The sequence below is a fragment of the Bactrocera oleae genome, chromosome 2 (assembly GCF_042242935.1).
Source record: "Bactrocera oleae isolate idBacOlea1 chromosome 2, idBacOlea1, whole genome shotgun sequence".
Taxonomy (NCBI): domain Eukaryota; kingdom Metazoa; phylum Arthropoda; class Insecta; order Diptera; family Tephritidae; genus Bactrocera; species Bactrocera oleae.
The window spans coordinates 8704608-8731972 of NC_091536.1; the positions used below are offsets into that span (position 1 = coordinate 8704608).

Here is a 27365-nt window from a genome sequence, read left to right on the forward strand (position 1 = left end):
TAAACTTTCGATGCATTTAGATTATAAAAACTATTTTGGAACAATTATTTTTTACTTTTTACGCAAATTGGAGGTTTATTCAACTTATAATAGTCAGTGTAATTGCTTTTCCACGCTGAAAAGTAGGTAATACTTTTTGAAATCTGAACATTGTTTATTAAGTTTGCCACCATGTTTATAACGGCCAAAAGAAAGGGTTGGACCCTATAAAACCCTATAATATATTATATATCTATATATCTATATATAAATGATCAGCGAATCGGGCTGAGTCGATATCCACTATATGTGCTCGGACAACTATAGCATATAGCTGTCATACAAACTGAACGATCGGAATTAAGTGCTTGTATAGAAAAACGTTTCATTTGACAAGATATAAAATGATACTGAACCGATCAAGTGCTTGTATTAAAAACTTCTTAATTTGAGGGCATTTTTTCATTTGTTGTAGGCAATGATGCAATATCGGAAGAAATTGTTCAGACCGAGTCTCTATAGCATATACCATAGCTGTCATACAAACTGAACGCACAAAATTCTTGTAAGGAATCTTTTGTATGATATATACGATGAAACTTCAAGTAAAAACAAATTTGGAGCTCTTCAGATTAGATTGCATTTGATTTTTTATTACTGTGTATTTGTAGTTATTTTTCCTAATTTTTTCCTCTTTGTAAAAAATGTGAAGATTTATAATTTAACTAGTGTACTCGTATTCCCCACTAATTCCAACCAAAACTACACTTTTTGTGCAAGCGCTTAAACAATGCGAAAATTGCTTGTTAAATATGTATATCTATTTTTGTACATCTATATTTAAGTAGACAATAATGTTGCTTGTCATAAAATATTCGGTTGCTTCTTTAGCCATTTTCATTTCTGCTCTTTTTCATAATAATTTTTTCTATCGTCACTGACACGTTTTATGTGCTGCTCATTCGTGTCAACATAATTTTGTTAAATCTTGTGGCGTCAACAAAACCAACCAACCAAACATGCATCCAACTATACGGAACGCAATCGTCCACATTTGGTAAATTCACGTAGTACGTAGCCACACATCCACCTACACACATACATACGTAACGCTGACATTGCCAATGAGTTGCTATAGAAGCTCGCATACGCGACACATGTCCATAAATATGGTTAAATTTAACTGTGAGAAAAAAAGCACAAAAACAACAATATCGATCGTTGGCGGGAAGTGTTGGCAACGAAGCGTTTCCAAAAATAATTTGTTCGAGCGACACGCGCCATAATGCTATTTTGCGTCCTCATAATGCACCTGGCCAATTATCAGTAGCTTATCGTTTTAAAGCTGTCCTAATAGTGGGGCGTACAATTTCTAATTCGCTCCCAGAGAAATTTAACGCCACTGGACATAAATACAGACACAGTCTCATTAAGCACAAATTACAATTTGATTTGGCGCTACTAGTTCTCAAATAGACTAAACAGCACAGGGCTGGCGTGAACTAATTATTTGCGTTGTGATTTGCTACTCTCTGTAGTTGTTGTCATGAGGTGTTGTTGCATTTTCTGTGAATACTCAGTGGTCACACAATTAAAAAAAAATATAATATTGTAAAAAAATATAAAGTATACTTAAAATATTTGTATAATCTACATTTAGGCACAAAATTAATATAAGGATTATACCATAGAGCTCAGTGATCAAAGAAAAAGGAATTTTTTGTATTGGGTCTATAATTATATTATTGCGTTGTTTTTTCTTCAAAATTTTAACGTTTATTTAAGAAAAACATTTACCATAGTATAATTCAAAGTTTTGCCCATCTAAAGCTGCATTTTCCTCAATTTTCTGGTAATTTATGGGGAATCAAGCCAATTTTGATGCCCTGTTCTGGTGTGAACCGTATTCAAGTGAGGCCGTTCTCTACCGACCGCACAAATGGTAGTAATAAAGAGCAAGGTCTGAACTATATAGTGGGTGAGACAACACTTTCCAGCCGCTGTTTTCCAAATAGTTTTAAATCGGTTTTGCAACATGACCTCGTGTCTAGACGATTTACGGCAATCGCTCGCTTCACTTTAATCAGTTGTTATTGGTAGCGATCCTCATTAATGGTTTTAACTGGTTTTAAATGTTTTAAAATATAGAACATTACCTTGGTTGGTGTCTTGGATATTCGGATTTGGAATGTTATCAAATAATATTTACGGTTTTCAATCATTTCGTATATTTATTTTTATTTTTATATATAGATACATATGTATCTTGTAAACAGAATTAACTTTTTCTAATTTTGCGAAGAATCTTACTACGCTTTAACAGTATCGCACGTCGCATTCCAAAATGTTTACAAATAAATTATGTAAATAATTTCACCTTATGATTTATTCATAAACCTTGACTGACATTAACGTAATAGCTACCGATTACACATACATACATACCCACCTACATATAGTCCGTTTACGGGCATCAGCAATGCACTTCGGTTGCTATGTAGTAGAAAATTCGTATATAGGTACACCAATGGATATGTTATATATAATATGTACATATGCCATATATGTTCCAACGTATATACATATATGGTATATATATGTATGTAGTAAGTAGCTACTACTTGTTATAATAAATATTTACCTACAAATATTAGGACAAATTTTACAATGTTTATAAATTTTTTGTATATATTTGCTCATAAGTAAGTGTACAGTGGCGCTCATATAATTAGTGATACTAAATATGTTATAAGCTAAAATATAACAACAATTAAAGTTAAATTTATTACACTTTAATTATATATTTCTTAATAAATTTGTGTGTTTTCTCGTATTTTATAAATTTTCTTATAATTGCTAGAAAATGATAACATTCGCTCATTGATAATATTGCAGTGGTTCAATTATTATATAAACATTCGCTTTCATACATTTTCTTTACAATAAAAAACAATCATTGACGCAAATGTAAAACTAGTTGCAATGCAAATAATGAATTGTTTTGATTACGAAACGTAAATTATACATGTTTACGAACAAGCAATCAGACTGACATTTTAAAAATTTTCAGCTCGATAATGTTATTAAAAGCCGCTGCGAATATTTCTAAGAGAAGTGTTAAATGATGATGAGGTTTTTATAATTTTATCACTTACTGTGCGGTATAAAGGGGTGGTAAATAAGTATCCAAAACTTTAAAAAACTTGTAAAAAATATCATCTTGCTTCAAAGTTATAAATAAATTTTTAAATATATTTTTTAAAATAATTTTTGTCGTTCTCTAGGAGTCATTCTGAGCTGATATGATGCAGCCTACCCTTAGAAAAGCTTTATTCCTCACGCAGCACATATTTTAAGTTTCAAAAAAACTCGCAAGCCATTCTTCGAGCCGTCTGCAAAGGACTTGGGCTTTAGTAATGTGTACTAGTACAGATGTCTTGCCATTATTGGACTTTAAACATTGCTCACGCTACGAAAATGTAGTTATATATGAAACTTCCAGCAGTGTCCCAACAACTTCGGCTTGTTTATAAGCAAAGTTCCAAAGCGGACACTGCGATTCTACTCTTTGGGCTATTTCGAAGCCGTTTAAGAATTATTTGACTTGCCCATTTCACAAAAAAACAATTAAACCCATGATATGAAGGTTGCCTTTTATATTTCGGAATTGAGAACAAAAACAAATATTAATCATGAAAACATATTCTCCATTAAAATCTATACACTTTTGCATGCCTTAGAACCAAAAGCACTTTTGCCACTTTGATTGAGGTATCTCCGAAACATGCGAACGCATGAACGCATCAACCGGCGTCGAAAAACGTTGATCTCTTAGTTCATTTTTTACGTACGGGAATAAAAAGAAGTCGTTCGGTGCCAAGTCAAGACTATGCGTCGGATGATTTAACAAATCGATATTTTGAGTGCTCAAAAATGCAGTTGTTTTATTTTGAAAAACAATGGTTGTGTGCCACTTAGAATTTACTGTTCTGCGTTGTTTTAGTGGTATCGGTGCGACATGTCCACTTTTTCCAAAAAACGAGCCTGCTACATAGTCCGTATATAAAAATGCTTACCAAACCCGATCTTGTATTATAACTTGAACCAGTGTTACTATTACTAATACTGAGCTGGGGTCGTATTTTCAGTACAAATTCCGTTATTTTTGACTACCTTCTTTTCTATAAATAATTAAAAATGAGTGTAATAATAATTAGTAAATCGATCTTCAGTATTGCAACACACACAACATTATACTTATACAGCAAACATTTATTACTCGCCGCTCAATGTAATCACTTGTACGCCCAAATACATAAGCTAGTTCACAAACACATTTTACTGCTGGCATAAGCCAAATGCATTGCCGTCAGGACATCTAGCACCATTGTGGAAGCAATCAAACGAAATGAAAATTTACAAAATGAAATGTTGCTTTATAGACACTTAAAGGTAAACCAGCAAGCAGACTGCATTTGTGGCAATGATACTCGTAGTTAAACACTCGTAAATACCGGGTGTGGCACGACAATACTTTTATCTGACCACTGACCACTTTAGTTTAACCCTGCAACGCTCCCTAAATAGTAACTTCCATGCGTCCATTGTTGGGCTCTCAACCTATGTGTACTACACCAGCGCCATGGCAGTAAGTGTATTTACTCACCGACGGCGGTCGTAATAACTAGCCAGCTGTTGTTTATTCAACTCGTGACACATTGATTGCTTAGTGAGCGGTCAGGTGAGCGGAGTTTCTTTCATACCGCGCTTATCGCAGTCAACATTCTACATGGAACGTATTTCTTGCATTGCTTGCAGTTATTGGCTAATTTACACATACACATACGCATTTATGACTTTTTACATTATAATTCTTTGTTTTGCAGTACTTTTAACAATATTTTTCCCTCAACTTTTTACCGCTTGTAGAGGTAACTGAACGCTGCCAAGGCCGATATATTCTAGCTTTTATTTTTTTTGTTTTTGATTTTGTGTCGAATAGTTCGTGAAGCGTATGAAGTCACATTGACCATTTGGTCACCCCTTTTTGTTGGTAAATATGTAACTTTTATTACCCTTGTAGTAGTGGCACTTTAAATACATATACGAGGGCTGCTATATATATTTCTGGCCTAATAATGAAAATACGAATATTTATCAACGAAAATGGTTTATTGTTTTTCAAAATATTCTCCATCAAGATTTATACACTTTTGCATGCGCTCAAACCAATTTTCGAAGCACTTTTTCCACTCCGATTGAGACACCTCCAAAACATGGTTTTTGAATGCTTCTATAGCATCTTCTGGCGACGAAAATCGTTGACCACGCATTATTTTCTTTATGTGTGGGAATAAAAAGAAGTCATTGGGTGCCAAGTCAGGGCTGTACGGCGGATGACCCATCAATTCGAAGTTTTGGCCGGTCAAAAATCCGCTGGTTTGAGCCGATGTGTGAGAGCTCGCATTGTCATGGTGCACAATGATTCGTCTTCTATTGTTCGTTTTTAGAATTTCTCCGAAGACTTCAGGCAAACCAATGGTGTTGTACCACTCAGAATTGACCGTCCTACGTTGCTCAAGCGGAACAGTCGCCACATGACCAGTTTTGCCGAAGAAACAGGCGACCATTTGCTTCGAAGTGCTTCTTCCACGAACAACTTTCGTTGGATTTGGCTCGTCTTGGAAGACCCACACGGTCGATTGCTGTTTTGTTTCGGGCTCATACGCATAGATCCATGATTCGTCACCTGTGACGATCTTATAAACGTTTTTTGAAGCACCGCGATCGTATTTTTTCAGCATTTCTTTACACCAATCCACACGAGCCTTTTTTTTAAACTATTGTCAAATTGTGCGGGATCCAACGAGAAATGCATAGGCATGCCTCTATCTGAAGGTATGTTACATGACGGTCTTGCATTATCAGTTCACGTACGGCATCGATGTTTTCTGGCACAACGGCTGTTTTTGGACGACCTTCACGGAATTCGTCTTTGAGCGAACGACGGCCACAATTGAATTCGTTGTACCAGTTTTTCACAGTGCTATAGGATGGTGCTTCATAGCCATACAAAGATTTTAGTTCATCGATGCGAAAATGTTCACTAGTTAATTCCATTTTTTGGCCGAGATGAATTTTTTAATTCCCTGTAAATAAAACAATTCACGATTAAATGACAAAACGTTCTGAGTGATGTTATGTTAAAAAATGTCAAACTTTCCAATGGAAATGTCAGATTGCACCTGGCAACACTTAGTGTTGCCTAGGCCAGAAATATATATGGCAGCCCTCGTACAAGTATAAAAATATGAACTACATTATTTTCAGGCAAAATCCATAATACTAGGCCTTGACTACTTAAAAGATTCCCTATGATATCTGGTAGGAAAGCTTCGGCTTAAGGAATACGTAGCTGCTTCTCTTCCACTAAAGTTTTAAGGGACTTTCAAACGGTTTCTACTAACAGAACTATAACCAGAGTTTTGAAGTGTTATGAAAATACAACTGTAAATTAGTTTTCTATACAACACGTGGTTTAACCAACTCACTCGATTGAATTCTGCTCTTCGCTCAAATAATTAGATTAAGAACATGGTAGTAATGCGAGAGCGTATAGATGTTCTGGTGATATATTTTATATTATCTTCTCATTCCCAGTCCTTTGCTTGCTAAAATCGTTTCGGTGTTTTTTTCTGAGCGTCCAATACATTCGTTGATGAAGCCCTGACCTGATGTAAAAAGTAAAAGGAAGAATTGTAAAACGCAATGAACCTAACAGAGCATTTAATTCTCAGTCAACGTTTAATCTTTTAAAATCTATATACTGACGGCATTTTTGCTGCAAAAACAAAACTGGAAAAACTAGTAATTTTATTTGATAATCTGTTTATAACGAGGGCGGTGTGCAAAGTCTGTAAGTGACACTTTTTAAATTTTTTGTGTAAAAAAAAATTATTTCTCCATTATATTGCCTCGAGTTCTGTGTAATAGACCTCAAGAGGACGTTCTTAAAAATCAGCATCATATGTATAAAATGGTTTCCATACTTTTTTTATACCTTTAAGCATTCTGAAAGTGCAAATGTCACTGGCACTCACATAACTTACCACCCTCGTTTGTCCCGTTTCTTTTATCGTCAAGCAGTTGATCGCTCTTTGTGTGCTACCAGTCTTGAGTAGCCAATGAACTCTTCTATATCACCTACCGTTTAAAAGTTCCATCGATTGCTTTACTTTATTTATTGTTTTTTGGTTTTTTTGGTTTTTTTTTTTGTAGCTAACAACCGGTTTTGGCATGCCACATTTTGCGGCAACACTCCTTTCTACAAGCACAACGCTTCGACACGCTGCACGGCATTTTATGTACATATTGTTTAGCTATTGTGCCGCTTTATTGCCCATACTGTGTGGCGTGTATTAGTTAAAGAGCACTTTAATGTACTCGCACGAGTGTTGTTGCAGTTGCAGCATATGCTCGATGGACTGCAATCATGTGTTGTCGTTAGTTCGATTGTTTAGCTCTCAGCTTTTATGCACTCGGAGTCGATTTTTATGCTGCCACGTTACTTGCAACACTGTTTGTGTGTCTTTGTTATGTTTAATTTTCAACATATTGCCATATGGTGTTGTATATTATTTACAGATTACAGTATATATATATATACAATATGTATATAGATTTGTGTGCTGCTGTACGCTATTAATTAATGCTTCACTCACAGCAGCGGTTCCTGTTGATTGCTGCTTCCGTGTGGTCACTTTTTTAAATTTTGTGTGTGTGTGTGTATGTAACTAGCTTCATGGCTTCATGGCTTCGTATTGCCACATTTCATTCGTTCGTCTTACATTGACCGTGTTTTCCGTTTTGCCATTCGCTTGTTCTAAATGGAGCAAACTCCTTTCTTTTTCATCAGCATTTCGTTGCTCCATTCGCCGCTGCTAACGACAGCTGTGTTACTTCTGCCACAAACAATATTTATGAAAGTTGCATGCAGAATTTCAATGCACAGTGTTGCATTTGTCAGCTGCTTGTGTGTACATATGTATGCCAGCATTTAGTTTATGGCTTATCGTCACTCCAACATTCGTTCGTAATGTCAAGTGACCGCTGGCAACCCGATTTACTCGCTGATCAATGACCGTAGCGTCAGCTAAACCGGTCAACTAAAATGTATGACATATTTAACGTGGACGTCGTATGCACTTTTACAATCTAAATTTGATTGTGTTCCTAATTTTTTACCGTTGTATTTACATATTGATTAATATTTAGAAGTAATTGCGTATTTTGTATATAAAAATACATTAATACGAGCTCGATTGAATTAATCATACCATCGATAAACACTGGTTCTTGATGGAGCCTCATCGCTTAATTGAATTAAGTTCATCGATGCACTGTTGCTAAGTTGCTGCACGTCGAAAGTTGTTAAAAATTGTCGCGCTAAAATATTTGCGATTTAATTCAATTTTTTGGTCGAAATTATAATTTTTCTGACTATGTATGTATAACATCAAAAATATCGAACTTTACGATAAAGTTGTGAGTTGCCACATTGCAACATTAGGGTTACGTTTTATTGTCACTTAAGGGGTTATATCCATTTGAAAGTTAGAAAAAAAAGAAGTTTTTTGGTGAAATGTTCATTTTAAAAATTTTGGATTTCGCTGATCGAAATCGATCTTCAATAGGATTTCCGAACGATTTCTCTCGACGAGAAACATCTTTTGCTTAAAATTATCGGAAGTTCAAAAACCTAAAAAATTGAAATTTTTTGGGATTGATCTGGGATGGTATGAGATAACTTTATAGGAACCGCGTTCAAAATTAGACAGTGGGCGTGGCACCGCCCACTTTTAGGTGAAAACCCATATCTTGGGATCTGCTTAACCGATTTCAACCAAATTCGGTGTATAACGTTCTTTTTATATTTCTATGTCATAGTGCGAAAATGGGAATGGGAAATCGGACTACAACCACGCCTATTTCCCATATTACACCATTTTCAATTCCATCTGATTCTTTCACTTTGCTCTATGCATATCAAGCAAGATTATATCGGGGTAAAACTTTGCCTGAATAATACGTTTAAAGTATGCCACCTTGTGACCAAACATTGTCTAAATCGAACCAAAACTGTTCAAGCCCCTAAGTACTAAATATGTGGACCCCAGTGCCTATAATTGACCTTCTACCGAAAATATCAGTCAATCCACAAAGAAATCTTAAACGAGTTTACCATTTGAATTTGCGAGAGTATAAAATGTTCGGTTACATCCGAACTTAGCCCTTCCTTACTTGTTTTTTTTTTAAATATTTTCCATTGTTCTATATATATTTTTTAATTGCCATTTTTTCTTAATAGTTATTATTATTTTTTTTTTACACTCGCAACCTACTTTCCACTCCCTATAGTGCATCGCTGTCATTCTAATCAGCTTAAATTATTCTTTTATTTTGACTGCACGATTTTGCAGTCATGCTTTTTTTTAAACTAAAATATTTGCTAGCGGCTGTCCAGCAATATGTTGCTACAGATATATATTACACATGTACCAATTTATATAGTTGCATCCATTGTATATATGTATGTATGCTATGTTGTTGCCTGATGATGCTTGCAAATGGCTTAACCGTGTAAGCGTCCGATAAATAATATATGTGTAAGCGTTTTGAATACAGGGTGGCCCACGAATCGTGCTACAAACACAGACCTTAATATCTTTTTTTGTATAGAAAAATTTATTTCATTTCCATAATTAATTATTTAAAAAAATTATGGACCTTAAATGACCACCAAGCTCAGCCACGCATATGCGATACCTAATTAAAAAATTATTCATTGCGCTCTGAATGTTTGAAGTCGGAATTGCCTCAATTATCGATTTAATGGACTACTTCAATTCAGTCAGATTTGTGGGATTTGTTTTGTGAATCCTTCGCTTGACATAACTCCATAAGAAAGTCTGTTCCAGTCAGATCAGGTGACCTTGGGGGCCAGCGAAAAGTGCAGTTTCTTAATATTAATTTGCTTTAAAATTTTCGTTGGAGCTCCGCAATAATCGGTCTGGTTATGTGTGCAGTTGCTTCAACTTGCTGGAACCAAACGCTATTGAAAGGGATACGTCTTCGGCGCAGTTCTGAATAAAAAAAAATCACTCATTCAATTTATTTAAATAACAGTGCCCATTGACAGTTACTGTTATACCGTTTTTTTTTTCAAAGAAGTATGAGCCGACAATACACCTTGATGAACTGCACACCACACAGTAACTTGTTCTGGGTGAAGTTCCGTCTCGTGGATTATTTCTGGAATTGATTCACTCTATATACGGCAATTTAGCTTGTTTACGCTTCCGTTTAGATCAAAATTCCAGGCGGCTAGGCAAATTTAGAGGATTGAACCGACTTGTTATTTTAACTTTGTACAGAAACAGATTTAAGTCATCATAAATTATCCGTTGTAATGACCGTCTGCTAACTCCAAGTTGCGCCGATAAGTTGCGAGTCGAAACTCTTGGATTTATCTGAATTGATGATGCAACAGCCGCGATTTGTTTCTGGAACACGAACATGCGGATATCGAGGGTACGATTTGTTTTTTTTGCGATACTTTCAGATATGACAAACATGTTTACCAACCTCATAATGGTCCATCTATTCGGGGTAGTGCCGCCAAAATCCCGTCTGAATCCCTTTGGACGGAAAAGTCGTTGCTAATGCCAAACCCTCTTTTACCAAGTATACCAAGCATTCATTTTTAAAAAATTTAAATAATAACCTGCCAATTAAAAAAAGTAAGTCGATTATTCACTCAGAAAAAGTGTTACTACGGTTTGTTTTTGTAGCACGATTCGGGGCCATCCTGTATATAAGTATACTTTTCCTTATATTCCTTGTTCGGCAATACGCATAAGTATTTCTGTTTATATTTTTCTTTTCTGTGGATCACTTACATTGGATTTTTCCTAATGTTATCACAATTATTTTATTTATACCATATTTTTTGGTTCACATTGTATTGAAATTCAACTAAATGTTCAACAAAATTTTGTGATTAATTTAAACATTTGAATTAATTTTTTTAATTTTTGTTTTTATTTATATTTAAATACTTTATTTTCAATTTTTTTTAAATATATTATAGTCCCTTGTTTATTTTATTTTCATTATTAAATTTCTGCAATAAAACAAATTTTTTTAGATGATTTTGATTTCAGACGGTTTGAAAATAAAGCTATTTTTAATTTTTTACACGATTTGATTCCAATTAGCACGATTAATAATTGTTTGCGCTTACATTTTATTTGTCAAATGTAATTTCTGTGAAATATGCACATACATATGTTCAATAGAAATTCGCTTTTTGTGAATACAAGCAAGTTTACTGGTCAGAGCAATTGTAATTAGCACACATTTAGGTTAATAATCAATGTCTTTTTTTTACACGTGTTTTTCTGAAACCAATCAACCGTGTAAAAACAGAATTTGTTGTACATTTAAATTCGTTGTAATTTTTCCATTTGCTATTTTATGCTTATTAACTTTATTTAAATTAATATTATTCGTGATTATTTATTTTTGTCTTAATGCTTAATTCTTGAATTTCTCTTTCCAATTTCATTTTCATTCATTTCCATATTATTTATTTTATTTTAATTACTTTACCTTATTTTATTTTATCGTTTGCTTACTCTCTATATTCTCTTTTTGCCATACGCTTTGCGTCTATTAATATTTTTTTTGTTATTGCATATTTTATTTTTGTTTTTCTTCGCAGTTGCATGCATAATTCTATGAGCATTCGCCTTCGCTAAACTTGTCACATGAATATTGAATAGTTTTATTTTTGCACCAACACTCACACACTGCAAACACAAGTTTGTGTAATGCCCCACCCCCCCGCTTGCTGCACACTGGCACGCAGTTCAACACCATTCCAACACTACTCGTGCTTTTTCTATTAATTGTAGTTCCTTTCCTTTGCATTTTAACGCAATTAAGCGTTTTCGCACAAGCGCCTGCACATGCGGCAGCGAGTCGAGTCGAACCTCTGATGTCGCACAAAAAGTAAATATGAATAAAAAGTACTAAACACGTACACACACACAAGTACATGTGCAATTGCACACTCATACTTAAATAATTGTGAATTTTTTTATCGCTTGTAAACACATTCATATTCATGTGTTGAGTGGGACTGCGCTCCACCCCCTTCACTTGTCACCTCTATACTCGCTACATTTGCCATGAGTCATGCTGCTTCCAACTGTACTAAACTAATCAAAAAAAAAAAAAAAACGAGAAGAAAAACCACAAGTCACATGTGTGTGGCTGTGTATGTATGTGTGTCGGGTCTCACTCGCGTGAATGGCAAATATAGTCAAGTATGGCACTTTTAGCGCTTTTTGTGTGGAACGCGGTTTTTCATTCGCTATACTTATATAGCTTCTATTTCATGACTTATTCTTCATCATTTTCGGCTTCTTCTTGGTCACCAACGTCCGTGTGTGGCGAAAATGTCATTGTCCTTTTGTTGCCTATAGTCTACAATGTCCCAAGAGTGTAGGCAACAACAACTGCTTACATATGTTGCTACAAGTTCATAAAATGTCGTTTTTGATCTGCAACATACGGCATGCAGCGTTTCGCTTTCTCGTCATATTTTTACTTCCCTCTTTTTCTTACTTTTTTTCTTCTTATTCTTCTCTCACTTCTTTTCTTATTTTATGATATTTCGTAATTTTCTTTAACTAGTATATTAAAAATTTTTTTCGTTTTCGTATTGTTTCGATATTTTCTGTTCATCGTTTTTAAGCTGCTTTTATTATAAATATAATTTTTTCTGATCGATCCACTTTTTTCGCTTCATTGATTACATAGAAAATATTTTTAATCCTTTTTTATGAAAAATGAAACTCCAATCAAAGCATTACGAACCCTTTTAATGCTCGAAGAACTACAACAGTTTTATTTGTAGAGGATTTTGTTAGTTTCGGGCTTAAACCAGTTTATTAAGGGTTTCTTTTCAACAGTCGCTGGTAAAAGATTATGTAGGAACAACTGAGGCGTTTTTCAGTATAACTTTTTGGTGTATAACTTCCTGTAAATAATCTATTTAATGCACAATATTGCTCTATGAATTTGTAACATAACAACAATATCAAAGTAACTGTATAAATAACTAACTAAAAACCATTTCTTTGGTGACAGCGACTATATGTCATTCAGACGGAAGCGTTTGTTTCGTTTGTAACTTTTTGACCTTCCGCTCAGCGAGTTACGATACCCTTATTTGGATCGTATCAGTATACCTATCGAACAACAAAGTGCTAAAATTTATGTATAGAGCAGTTATAGTTAAACTGTTAAATTTAGGATCTACAAAATATTCTCGTGCAAATTTCTACTTCTCTAGATATGCGAACGAGTTTTTTTTTACCAACTCCTATGCGACTGCGAGACTCCTTTGGCCTAGAGTAGAACGCAGGAAATGTATTGAACTATTTGCCCTTAGCAAAGTTCATCTTGCTGCAATCGTAGGGGCTCTTACTCGGCAGTGTCCAAAAGCATTCATGCGATAATGCTAAACATCTTGTCGGATGCTAGTTGTCAAAGTTGTATGAAGGAGGGTGAGGTGGAAACATCCAGGCACTTTCTGCTCCATTGTCTAGCCTTTGCAAGACTGAAGCTTAAACATCTCGGTAGTCTTACCTTCGACCTCTGAATCTAACCTAACCTAACCACAATTATTTTATTAGTCATCGTAAACCAACTTTCCGCGCGAATCATCCCCAGAGCCCTCCTTTAGATTAATGCGACGACAACTTCCAACACAAATCACCTCAGCACGGTCCCTAAAATTTGTACAAGATATGGAGAAAATTTACATCTGTTCGCGAAGCTTTTGTTAGGGATAAGTATCCACTTGTTTTGGTATTGCATATTTAAGTTAATAAGTAACCTGTTACGTTTACTTTGAGCAAATTGTTGACCGCTTTTGTCAGCCTTCAAAAACGAAAGTTTCGTTAATTCTTGCTCCCAAAGTTTGTAGTGACTTATTTATCTAAACAAAAATGTTTCAAAAGAAAGTTGAGTAAAGTAGTCTTTGACGAAGTCTTGATTATGCTTAAGCGCTACCGTCTTATTTGTAAACAAATTTTTTGAAAAAATGAGCTTGAGCTTGTGACAGTACCCTATTTTTACTTAGTAATTGGAATTATTATAACTAGTTTTGTTGCTTAAAGGGGTATTCTAGTCTAGAAATAAAAAATTATCAATTTTTTTTTTAAATATTTGTACATTTTTAAAGTTTAATTATTCAATAACTTGCCTACAAGAGGATTTTTCAAAATTCAAATTATTTTCCGAATACTTGTTGACCCGTCATCGAAACTGGTTCGGCCGGAACTGAAACTTTAAACGCGTTTTTCTCGAAACCGTGTTTTACAAAACGTTATCTACGATTTCTCAGGTTCGTGGAAAATTTTTTTTTACAAATTTTCCGTAGTACCAGACATTGCGAAAATATTCTAGATTGATACTTTTTTTTTGGTTTCCGATTGCTAGGAGAGTTGAAATCATGGGCCAATTTTTTTAAAACCCCCTACTTCATCAGCTGCTAATTTTTGACATTTTTAACTTATTTTATTTTGTAATTGCTTACTGTATTCTTATAATGTTAATAAATAGTTAATAATAAAATGTATGGAAAAATTATTAATTGGCTTTTATTTCCGACACTTCAAAAATTACCTGAAATGCACGCCTCTAGACTAGAATACCCCCCCATACATACATAACTTAGAAGATAATAAAAAGGAAGTGCATGTTTAAGAATAATCCATCATATTATCTATTAAATTATGGATTTTTTTTTGTATTTTTATTTATTTTTTTTTTTGTAGAAAAGTGGTTTTAGTTTTTACTACAAAGTCTATTTCTATCTAATTGAAAAATCCTATTTTCTCAACTCATACCCCATTCTCTCCTCTTATTCCATCACGCAAATTGCTTTCAAGCTCAAATTTTTTTCTTCTGCGGTCAAAGTAACCATCGCACTACTAAGTTTGCCGCCAACAAACCATTTTACTTTCGCTTCTTTGCATTTTTCGTTTTTGTCCATTTCATAGCTTTCCAAATTGCTCCACAAAATTTTACTTTATTTGTCTGCTTGTCAATGCTCATAATTCAGATCTATGTACATTCAGTTGTACATAATGAAGCTGCCTGCGAATCACTTTCCCTTTCCTAATTATTTTGAGAATTTTTAGGAGCATCTACTATGCCATGAAGCCCTAAATCTTTATCTGTTATGTTTTTACATATATAATATACTTTTTATTTGCACATTTTGCTCAACCATTGTATATTGATTTTCGGCGTTATTTGTCGTTTTTACAAATGTATTTCCCAGCGAAAATCTTCTCATATTATTTAAGGGTTCATTTCATGCATGAAATTGCCGCCAGTTTGACGAATGTTTCCGCGCCATTAATATGTGATAACAATTATTTGTGCTATTTGTCTTAAAATTATGTTTTTGCAAACTCAATAAATTCAAGAACATCTGTGTTCCGCCCACTCTTTGTTTATGAGTCATACGAATCCATTTATCTTCCAAATAATTCTGCTATCGTTATGTAAAATTGCTTGCTAACAATCTCAACTGAGTGTTGAATATTTTGGAATTAAGTAAGGGTGTAGTTTCAGTGAAAATAACAAAAAACATCAAGTAGTGGTAGCCATAATCTTTGAAGCCTCCTCGGCAATCGATACTTGTCTTTAAATTGTCGAGAAGAATATAAACAGCAAAAAATCGCCAATTTTTTTTCGAATTCAACAAGGTTGTTATAGCAAAATAGGCAATTGGTTACATACTCACGAATGACCGCAACGTTAATTTCTCCTTCGAATAGCATATTTCGACTGATATAAGTAAGGAGGTGATTGTGTTTTTCTCAAAGTTACCAAATACAGACATATGTGTTGTCACATAGATAGTGTCTCGACTCCAAAATATACTCTGAAAAGAAGGAACCTGAAGGTTTAGATCATATATACATACAATATTATCAATAGCGTGTTTAATTTTGGCTAAACTTCTCAAGCTCTTCACGTACTCAATTTTTATTTTGCCGTTTTCTTCCATACAAAAAATGTATACCTGAAAGTAAATTTATGAGACATTCATTTTACATTCAGCACATATTTTTATCTGTGATGATGTCTTTAACGTATTCCGGAAAAATATCTTCTAATTGACACAGTTGAGGAGCCACTGTGAAACTTTGAACTTTGAAAGAAATTTAAGATAACCGGAGCATGAGTAACTATTGATATTTGATATTAATCCAAAGTTTGAGAGCTGCTGGTGATATTTAACTAAATGACAGTCGAAAAAACACTTTCACTTGTATGAACTAACCAATACCCTAAACCGTTTTCTTCACATTTTACTGTTTTAGCTAGGTTGCAAAACTCGATCTATCAAATTTTCACAAGCGCAAAAAAAAAAACTTTCCCAATTATTTACATTTATTTATTTTCACTTTACAAATAATTTCTTGGCCTTGAACAGCAACTCCTGTAGTTGTACTTCAAGTTGAAAAAAAAAAATTACTTTTGTTTTACTATTTCCATTTTGGCTCATAAATAAATAAAAAAATATCTGTTCGGTGAAAGGAAAATAAAAAAACACATACAAAACACAATTTTTGGCATTTGAAATTCGATATTTCATGTCGCGTCAATGGAAGTTTCGACAGGAAATGTGTACGTATCTGAAAACAAAACCAAATAATTAAAGCTTCTACCCAAATTACATACATACAAACATACCAACCGCGCTTAATTGGGTATAACGGAAACAACTAAAACAAAAAAAAAAGAAACAAAAATAGAAAACGAATAAAGTAAACATTTTTAAAAGGAAAAAATTAGAATTTTCAAAATTTTGAACAAGGCGAAAATCAAAATTTCAATACTTAATGTCAACGTGTAATAATTGTGCGTGTGTTGTTGTTGTTGATAGTGCATAAAGCATGGCGCCGAAATTTCTAAGAGATATAAGAAAATATTTGTACGTTTACTATTGCAAAAAATGCATATATGCATTTTGATTTTAAAAATGTTGATAATGGCGAAAATGAATAAAAGTATTTATAAAAGCAATTTAGTAAAGTTGTTTAAGCGCAGCTTGTAAACAAATACCCGTAAGCAGTTTCTTAACTGCAACTAACGGGCCTTTACGTCAATAAATATAATTTTAATTTTTTTTTTTTAATTTTTTAAGAAATACATATTTTTCAATAAGCGATTGCTTTGTTGCAAACTCATTTTTATTACAAATAATGAAAGCTTTGCTAATATATACACTTCTTCTTCATTTTTTGTAGTGGTGGTGGAACACAGGCTGCTGGAACATCAGGTACCGGTGGTGGTGGTGGCGGCGGAGGTGGTGGAGGCGGCGGAACGCGTAACACAACCAGCTCTGGCAACATGTATGCCACCCGCCAAGCTGTAGGCGCCTCCACGGGGGTACTTATGGTCGGACCAAATTTTCGTGTTGGTAAAAAAATTGGCTGTGGTAATTTCGGAGAACTGCGTTTAGGTAAGTACCAAAAGATATACAAATAAACAAAAAAATATAAAAAAAAATGGAAGCTATAAAAATATATATATATATATATGCTTGTAACAACCACCGTCTACAACATCGAAGAGCTCACATATCTACATACCCACAAAGCACACTCAATTTATTTGCAGGAAATCAGCACTTAATTTAAATTGACGGTTGTACGTTACGCGTGCATCTGCGACGAGATTATGCCATTACTTTTGGTTTTTTTGTGTTTTTATTTGAAAAGTACATCCATACAAATAAAAACATTGTTGTTGCACAATATTCTGCGCTTAAAAAATATATAATATTGCCTATAATATAATAATAAATAACAAGCATCTAGTAGGCTGACTGATTAGTTAGTTAATTAGACTCAAATACCCAGAGTCATCTGTCGTATCGCTATCAGCAGATCTACCGATGTTGTGTTTTTTCGCTCTGCCGACTTATGCGATGGCTGATTGTTGGTTCAATATGCAAGTATTGGCAACTAATTCTAATTTATTTCAATCAAATGTACTTATTGACATCTATGCGTAGTTACCTATTTTTAGCGTTGATCATACCGATCCAAACATATATCAGGTTGTTTGTCGTGATAAGTTAGTAAAAAAAAGAGCATATTTTTGTACACCATTTCATAAGTGAACACTTTTAACTCGACATATACATTTTTCATTTGCTTTCGACACTTCTTATGACTTGCAAAAGAGCGAGTTCCTTAAGATCCACAAGGAGGATGTTATAGTAGTGACCGCCAAGCTTTTGCTTTTTGTTTGAAGACGAAAATTGCCATGTTTACCTAAAAATGCCTTAAAATAGAATTTTTTCTAACGGGGAAGACCAATATCGACATAATTTTTTATCAGCGTGCTTATGAAATCGCTTTGAGAACTAATATCTTACCACATAACCGCTATTTTAGAACTTACTTGTATTTTCAAAAAAGCACTTCAATGACCTTTAAAATCACCACCTGATCCGCAAAAGAAATGTTGCTGAAATCTTGTTCGATGCAAATAACTCACCACGGTCAAATCGAAAACATGAAACCTCCTTTCAAATATATTTGTTTTTAATATTCCTAAAATGGTAATTGCTTTTAATGAAGAATTTATTTTTTATCTATATTCTCCTTTTCGTGGATTTGCTGCTTCAAACGGAATTTCCAAGTAAATTATGTTCTAAATTGGATTAAATTCGAAATTTCTTAGAGCAGACTACTACTGCCTTAACTATTTTCGAGCCACTGGATCAGATTAGGAAACTGTCAATATTCTCTTAAATAAGAAGCTTTTTGAGGTATCCAAGATAGAAATGGGTTCCAAGAAAAAATCTCTTCAGTCAGTCCTCACCTAGCCTCTGTTTCGGGCTTGGACATTAAATAAATCTTTTCTTGTCATTATTTAAAATAGCCTTCAATATCTTGCCACAAAATCGCTACTTTTACTATAGTTCGAAGAGAAAGTTTTCGCGGTAATTTAACCTTGAAAATATGTACTATATTAACACCGATTTAGAGCGCAAGGTCGCTGCTTTCATTTCTCATGGATTTGTAAAGAAGCGACTGAAGCTAAATTCTTGTGGAATTAAGTTTTTATAAACTCATTCTTCCGAGGTCTATGACTACCTTTAAATAAAGATAACTGATAGCAAGCCACAAAAGTACTTGTAAAAATCTAATTTGAGCCCACATGCCATAAGTCAGTGATAATTACAACTAGGTAAATTCTTCACTCATTAAAGCGTGAGTAAGCGTTAAGTAAAGTTGTATGAGAATTTTGTTGTCAAATCGCGGCGATCATCAAAGGGTGGTTGGTATTTTAAGATAAGCTCTTGTAGCTCAAAAATTTTTCGAAGAATTGAAATTGTTTCGTGATACGATATCTGTTATAAATGGTTGATTGTGATTTAAACTTATTGATTTCTTGAATTGTTTTACTATTAACCCCCTACGAACCCCTATAACAAGTTTGGGCTTTGCTCTTTAGCCCAAAATTAAAATGTGAGTACAACAAAAAAGTTATTCATTGGAATTCGACACGAGCTAATATGTATTTAGATATATTATTAAAGTGACATAACGTTACATTTATAGCAGTTTGTTTGATTCGTCGCTCTCCAACAGTCAATCACATGCTGCGAGTGAAAAAAATGGCATATGAGTTACTCATTGCATACATTAAGTACTCTTAAAAGGTTCATAATGAAACTGGCATATGTCTAAATGCCCTTCCCTTTTCACTCTTATTACCATTGACAGCTGTTTAATGCACAAGTTCTACCTATAATTTTCACTCCATTCAATAAGGTGTTTGACTTGTCTACCTGACTGTCTTTAAATCGTACTTTGTTTATGATTTTTTGTTGTTCTGCTGCCTTATTACCCGTTTGCCAGCAACCTCGTTTCAAGCTGGTTATTTTTTTTTCCGTGTTTCCTCGTTCTTTGTTTCATTCGAAAGTTGCGTCTGAACTCAAATCATCTTGCATTTTATTTCTTTTTAATTCTCATATACCTGTTTTCTCAGCTGTTCGTGTTGCAACATGCTTTTGTTACATTCTTTTATTACTCATTTGCGTATTCTGAGAAGCACGAAAATCCATGGCTTTTCGATCTTTGTCTGTTGATCTTTCATGTGATGTCACATTTTATTATGGCTTGCATTGTGAAATTCGAATAAGTGAAGATAGGTGATGTGGCTTTTATACTCTTTACTTGTAAATAGATACCGTTAGTTCTGAGCATAAAAAATTAAACATGTGACAAGAGGTTTAGATTGAATTTGAGTTGAGATAAGCTTAAATTTAAATCATAGCATTTCTTTAATTTAACCCTTAAAAGCTCAGTACGTGTCTTTAGAGAAATGTATTTTTTCTATTAAAATAAATATTAAACTTTTTGGTAGATACCAATACATATGTTTTAAGTTTTCTTCTTTCTTCCTCGAAGTATTTCAATCAGTCTATTTAGCATTATTCTGCTGTTGATGTTATTTTGAAATATTCAGAAGACCCTAATCAAAAAACTATTACGTACTGAAACTTGCTATCGGAATTCCTAGACCTCGATAATTTCCTAATGCTGTTATAAAATGCCTTTTAATCCGATAAGTAACATATTTAACCGTAAATGTCTTTCCATTTGAAGTATCCGCTGTGGTTTGCGGTTTCTACATCATATTCCAACTAATCTTATCAAATTTATGTGTTTCCAGCGGTCGAACTCCGGTAAGCAAAAGTCGAGCTCTGAGCGTCTTTCTTCCATAAAAAAGCATATTATAAAATCCAACAGCCTTTCGATGCTGGTTAAAACTGGTTAAGCCATAGCTTACCGCGACAGGTTAAATTAGGTTTGCTACGAAGCATATGGCTTTAGATTTAGCCAGGTCCGTCTCTTCGTCTGTATATACGCAAACTAGTACCTCAGTTTTTGAGATATCGATCTGAAATTTAGCACACGTCCTTTTCTTCCCAAGAGACTGCTCAATTTGTCGGAACCGCTGCTATCGGACCACTATAAGATTGCTGCCATACAAACTGATCGATCAAACTCAAGTCCTGTATAGAACACTTTTTTACTTGACAAGATAGCTTCACCAAAAGTTTAACAGATTACTTTCCAAGTCAGCGCTATAAAAAATAACCATAATCCATAAAAAATACACTTCTAAAAGGTATAATAGCTGAAGTTAACGTTTTGATGATTTATTCTCGTGTTTTTTAATTACTTAGTGGATTTTGAATTCAATATTTGTTAATTTCAAACTTCCACCAAATCTGATATTTTTTTAACAAATCTTACCAAAGATAGAGCAAAGATTTTCATTTCATTTTTACCTATGTTCGATGAAATCCGATTATACAAGTTGAAATGACAACTCCTCGATCATATAAAATCATAATTAAACATTATGAAGTAAATAGAAAAATACTTTAAATACAATATACTTGTAATTTCAAACATCTTTTTATTTTTTCACTTAAGAACAAGCATCCAAATCCGCTTATAAAACTTGTAATTCATTTAAAGATCGCGTTGTCACGCTCAACGAACGTTTACTGTGTCCAATGAGCTTGTTAAATCAATGCAATTGCCAGCAAAAGAGAAGAGTGTCAGCTTAAATTGTCTTTTTTCCCATACCTATGTACATACATATCTCAACATTTTTTTTCTTAATATTTCAAAATATTTTTTCCACGATCAGCCAGGCACAGTGCTTAAGTAAACTGTGAAACTTTTTAATATTACACAAGCAGTGAAAATCTCGACTATAAATTTTTTAATGTTTCTTGAGTATGAATAACTCCATTTACCGCAATAGTTAGTCGTTTTTCGTTCTGCAAGTGATCGATCACACTGTTACTCATACGAATACTGTGACCCTCTTTCCACATCCTTAATAATTCTTAAAACTATCAAGAAATACATTTATTAAGCCACAATCATTTTGCGATCGTACAGTTCAGCCCATAAACCAGTTTCAATACAGCGTTTTTGTTTTTCCGTGAATTAATCTTTTGTTGTGTTGCTGTCGATCCATAACACTTGATCGTATTTCATTTTGCCCCCATTCGCCAATTTATTTATGCAAATGTGCAATATTTATCTGTGCTTGGTGTCCCTTCTACTAAGCATTTATGACTTTATTTAGTTTTAAGAATTCAATATTTTTTGTTTTTGCAAAAAGAGTGAGTGTTGAGAAGTATACCTTTTTTTTTAAGGTAAGGTATGAATAATTGATGCTTCAGTGGGTGCTTTGTGGTTATTAAACATGTGTTTATGGAGGTTTTTTTTGAAAATGAAATTAAATTCATTAAAAAATGACTATACCATGTGTGCATACTTCAGATCAAAAATTTTACTTCGGTGCAACCGTCAACTTTGTTTTTTTCTTGTTTTTATTTTTCTATTTTTGGATAATTTCAAATCAACAATTTTAATTTTTTCATTTGAGGGTTATAGATTCTTCCAAGTGAGAAAATGTTTGTCTGAAACTACTACTAACTGAGAGAGGAATATAGAGTGATATTTGTGGCGTACCTTATAATTTTTTGTCGCCGAAATTAATATAAATAAATAGATCAGCTGGTCGTTCGTTAACGGCTGTTCCGATTAAACGCGGTTATCATTGAGTATTGATATTGCCATGTCGTGTAAAGTTTCGGGTGTTTCGTAGCTGTCGCCTTTCGGTGGATCCGTAAAATTTTAGTTAAGTCTAACCTGAAGATGAAATATTATTAAAAAAGTTATAAATGTCAACAAAAAAATTTCTCACAAAAAAAACTGCATTTAAAGGAAATCGAATATGTTTGGAGTACCCGCCATTTTGAGGGATCAGCCAGCTAACTTAACCCCTCAAGTGCTAACATTTATATATTTATATATATGTAACTACAGAAATAAATTCAGTACTCAATCGGCACCAGCGGCGCCTAAAAGTCAAAGCATCAAAAAACAAAAAAATGCGTACAAAAATAATAAAAGTTGAAAACTTCAGCAGCTTCGTACATACCTGACGCATACAACAAAACTGCCTAACAGTGCATAAGAGTTCATATAGGTATACTAATACATATATACATTACTAGGGGCATATATATGTTTGTGCACATACAATATTTCCTTTGGCGCTTTTTCGCAACAGCAACTGGGAGCAGCTGTTGAACGATCGATCGAAATGATCTTTACTATGTTGCATATCTCATGTTGATTGTTGTTCTTCTTGTTGTTGTTTTTTTTTTGTTGCGGTTTCATTTGCTGTTCTTATTTTTTACCATCATTAATTGAAGTGCAGGTTGTTGTTTCTTTGTCTTCCATTTTCACAAAGTAAATATGTATTTATACACATACGATTACATATATGTATACGTACATATCTTTATTTCTATCTATGCATGTATACATACATGTTTATAGCTATGTATGCATTTGTGTACATTCACGCTTTGTCCGATGATTCATGCCAGCCAAGTTTGCCGGCATAAGTCGGCTCCGTTGGTTAGCCGATCTTGCTTGGTTGCCTGTCTGCTGTCGCCTTAGCGCAAAGTGGTGTGCATGAATGCGAATGTGTGTTTATGTGTAATGTATATATATGTAAATAGTTCAGTGCAGTCATCACGCCTTTATACAAATAATTCACAATAAAAAACAAAAAAAAAAACCTGAAGCAAACTTAACTTTTAAGCTCTGCAATAAAATAATGGTAACACTTTGCAAACAACAACAATAGCAACGGCGAACAACAACCGCTTGTCATTTACTTGAGCATTTGGCCTTTTTTTTGCTTTTTGCACTACCCATAACTCCAGGCTGCCTGCCATCGATCGCACAGATCGGTGTGCCTTGCTTTAACTGCGTTTTGTTATCTTCACAATTTTATCGCTTGTGGTTTTTCGGTTTGCTTTTTATAGTCTGACACCATAGTTACAATTTTTGTTGGTTGTATATATGTATGTTTGTGTGTAAATAATAGTTATTTTTTTTATAAATTATGTTTTCCGCATTTACTGATTTACCACTCTCAATTAGTGCATTGAGTTTGGCCTGATTGAAAACTTGCCGATAACATAATTGCTTAAGCGAAATATATATAAAAATATAAAAACACAAAAAGTAAAAAATTACAAAAAAAAAAAACAATTGAACACAGACCCAATCCTTACATATAATTAATAATATGAAAATGGACAATAATTAAAATTTGTTAAGCTTATTTTGAGTTGAATAGTTCTGGTCTCAAGTAAGAACGATAGAGATAAAACTATAAGCTAACAAAAATATGACAGGTGCAATTTTAATTCTATGTTCACTGCAACTCTTAAGTGAGCGCAAATAAAATAATTATCTTGTCTAAGCGTCTGTCATATACATATGTACATAGACTTAAATTGCATAAATTCTCCTCTAAAACTCAAGAAACTCGCTAATAAAAGCAGTTACTATACGCTCTATTCTAGCTTAATAAGTATTTAACTGAACTGTTTTTCCAAAACTTGAAAATAGATGACAGATAAACTAAAAGACTGTAGGTGAAAAATGTGCCGCAAAAATAACTCAACTTTATATAAATCGAATGACTCATGTTAAAATTATATATATAATTTATATATCCTCTCTTTTAATATTTCAAAGCTTTTCTGATTTCCTTGAACCAATGTCGAATGATTTTATATAATACCAGATCGCTATAGTTGAAAAAAAACTATAATTTTCCAATTTTATAATAACTAGTTACTTGGTTTGTAGTATACGTGTTACTATCTTTCTCTGAAAATATTGGAATTGTGCGTATATGACTCGATGGATCGTGGGTCCGATATTAAACCAAATAAAAATTCAACATCACTTTAATTATGATTTTATTAATAACGTTCAACCTCATCAGATATTTTATCACCGTGGATATTTTTGCACTCTTCTTTTTGAAAGCGTGATTACCCTGTAATTTAACGACAAATTTGCTTGCAAATGTTTCTTCCACAAAACTTCCACAAAAACATATTGCCACTAACTCAAACGAAAGTTTTATATATATATATATATATATATATATATATTTTTGGATTCTTTTAGTGCCGCTTAATCAGTCTGTTATCACAATTACGTAATTGTGTTTTATTATATTAAATGATGTGCTGTAAACAATTATGATACTCGCATTGGTGTTGCTCAGACATATGTATGTCATATCTAATATATAAAATAATGAAGATTTATACTTTTTTTTCTGATTTTGGAAGCAGTAATTTGGTTGCTATCCAGCTCATTGTTCTCATTGCTTTGATATCTATGTACGAACGAGCATTCCTTAGTATACATATGTATGTGGTTCTGTATATATATATGTAAAATCTTTGTACCTTATTCACTTACAACCCACACATGCTTTTTTATTTGTTCCGTAATCCTTAGTAATTTCGCTTTGCTTCCATTCTTATGCTTAATTAAATGAAATTTTCCGGCTTTGAATTTATTGTGGTTTTACCTTTCATCATTTGTCTTCATTCAACGGCACTCATTGAATTTTCTATCACCACGATACCTGCCCTTGCCTCTTTTCACCACTCCTAACCGCACTTTCGCTCTTTTTAGCACTTTTGCTAGTTGTTTGTGGTTTTTTGCATGTAATCTCCGACAACGAAAAAATTCTGTGAATACTTAGGAAACGTCGAAAGTTAGCTTAAATTACTTCAGATATTCTCTAACTTATCCATCGATGCTGTTAAGTGCCGTTGATAATGTTGTGCCGCGTTCTAGGTATGAAAGCATTTTTAATGCGGTCAATGGGTTTGTGTGCTCTATTTATTAGATTTTCAAGAGCAGCTAGAAATTTCCGCTTCATTTCTTCGGAGTTATTCGCTTTCATGGCGATTTTAATTAAGTATGAAAATTTTAATTCACTTCGGCACCGAAAATAAGAGTATAACTCAAGATTCGTCTAACTTGTACCAACGAAACCAATAATTGTTTTTAGTATTGTAGTAAAAGCGAACAAAACCTTCCTCTGATTATTTATATCACATCGATAAGTTTCGTGTAGGTACTGATGAAACGCTGATCGGTACAAACTTTTGGGCATAGACTGAATACGATTTGAATTCTGTAATTCTTATGGCCAATTCACATAGAACTTTTGCTTTGCTTTGCATCAGACAGTTGGTTTGACAGAAAAGTTCGATACACGCTTTTGTATAAGTATGTTCACATAAAATTGGGTAACTCTCATCTTTTAACGCTTTGCTAAACAACAGTCCTCATTTTTATTAGAAAAAAGCACTGAAAGCAAAGCCTTCATTGTGGCATACACTTTGTTTTCTGCGCTTTTTTGTTGATGCATGAACTGTCACGTAAAGCGAGGAAATTTGTATGTGAATGAGCCTTCATTGATAGGCTCTGTGAGTTTGTCACCAATAATTTTTTTTTGTTTTTTTGTTTTTGAACTTTAATCTGGTGTAAGGTTTGTGGTAGTACTCTGAGCACATGTGTACTTTGACATGATGACATTTGATTTGACATTTATCCCTCAATCTATATAATTTAATTTAAATATATCACACAATGTTAGCTCTACTGAAAGCGTTGGCGCTCACTAAATGACCGCCAGTGTAAATTCAATTTTTTGATGAACTCACACAAAACATGCCATCATTAATTTGTTAGTATGTAATTCAATTAGCATAGCATTGAGAGCAATGACGTTGTTTGACTATTTCGTCACGTAAGCGCGCGCTAAAAAGAATCAAAACAGAAGCATAATATTATAATAAAAACAAATAAAGAGTGAAATTTGAGTGAAAGAGAAATTAAATGAATTAATATTTGAAGGCAAGTGTGCAGACAACGTGCTATTTGGCGCGTATGCTTCAGCCATATGTTCAATTCTGAGAAAATAAATAATGAATGTTAGTTGTACTACAACATGATATCATATGTTTGTGCACCAAATCTTCGGATCATAAATAAGTAAATAAATTATTACTGTAAATATAGAATTGTTTTCATATGTATATATAATTTTAATAATCTCGGTTAAAACTTACTCCTGATAAATAATTTGTGGCTTGACTGGAATTTATTTACAAATTTACGAGCTATGTTTTATTAAATAATACAGTTTTAAAGCCGCTGTAGTAAAATGTGTGATTTTACTTAAGAAACGTCGTCAAAATAGTTCTCAAACCTTTGAGATAGTTAGAATTCTAAAGTTGTTCTTTTGGAAGTTTTTGGAAAATTTAGTGAGAGATTTTTTCTGAAGAA

The 27365-nt window shown here is 33.4% G+C and overlaps 1 protein-coding gene across 35 annotated transcripts in view; it reads left to right on the top strand.

Moving 5' to 3' along the window:
* gish (casein kinase I gish) overlaps window positions 1–27365 on the top strand; it is a 108398-nt gene that overhangs the window by 40704 nt on the left and 40329 nt on the right. For 17 of the 35 annotated variants that reach the window (XM_070108284.1, XM_036373130.2, XM_036373131.2 and 14 more), the window contains one exon: window positions 17379–17593. In XM_070108284.1, coding sequence (XP_069964385.1) covers window positions 17482–17593 — 112 coding nt within the window. In that variant the 5' untranslated portion in view covers window positions 17379–17481. Of the gene's footprint in view, window positions 1–16600; window positions 16756–16999; window positions 17063–17378; window positions 17594–27365 lie in introns of those variants that run through there. The other 18 variants (XM_036373129.2, XM_036373135.2, XM_036373145.2 and 15 more) reach the window with 8 other exon arrangements.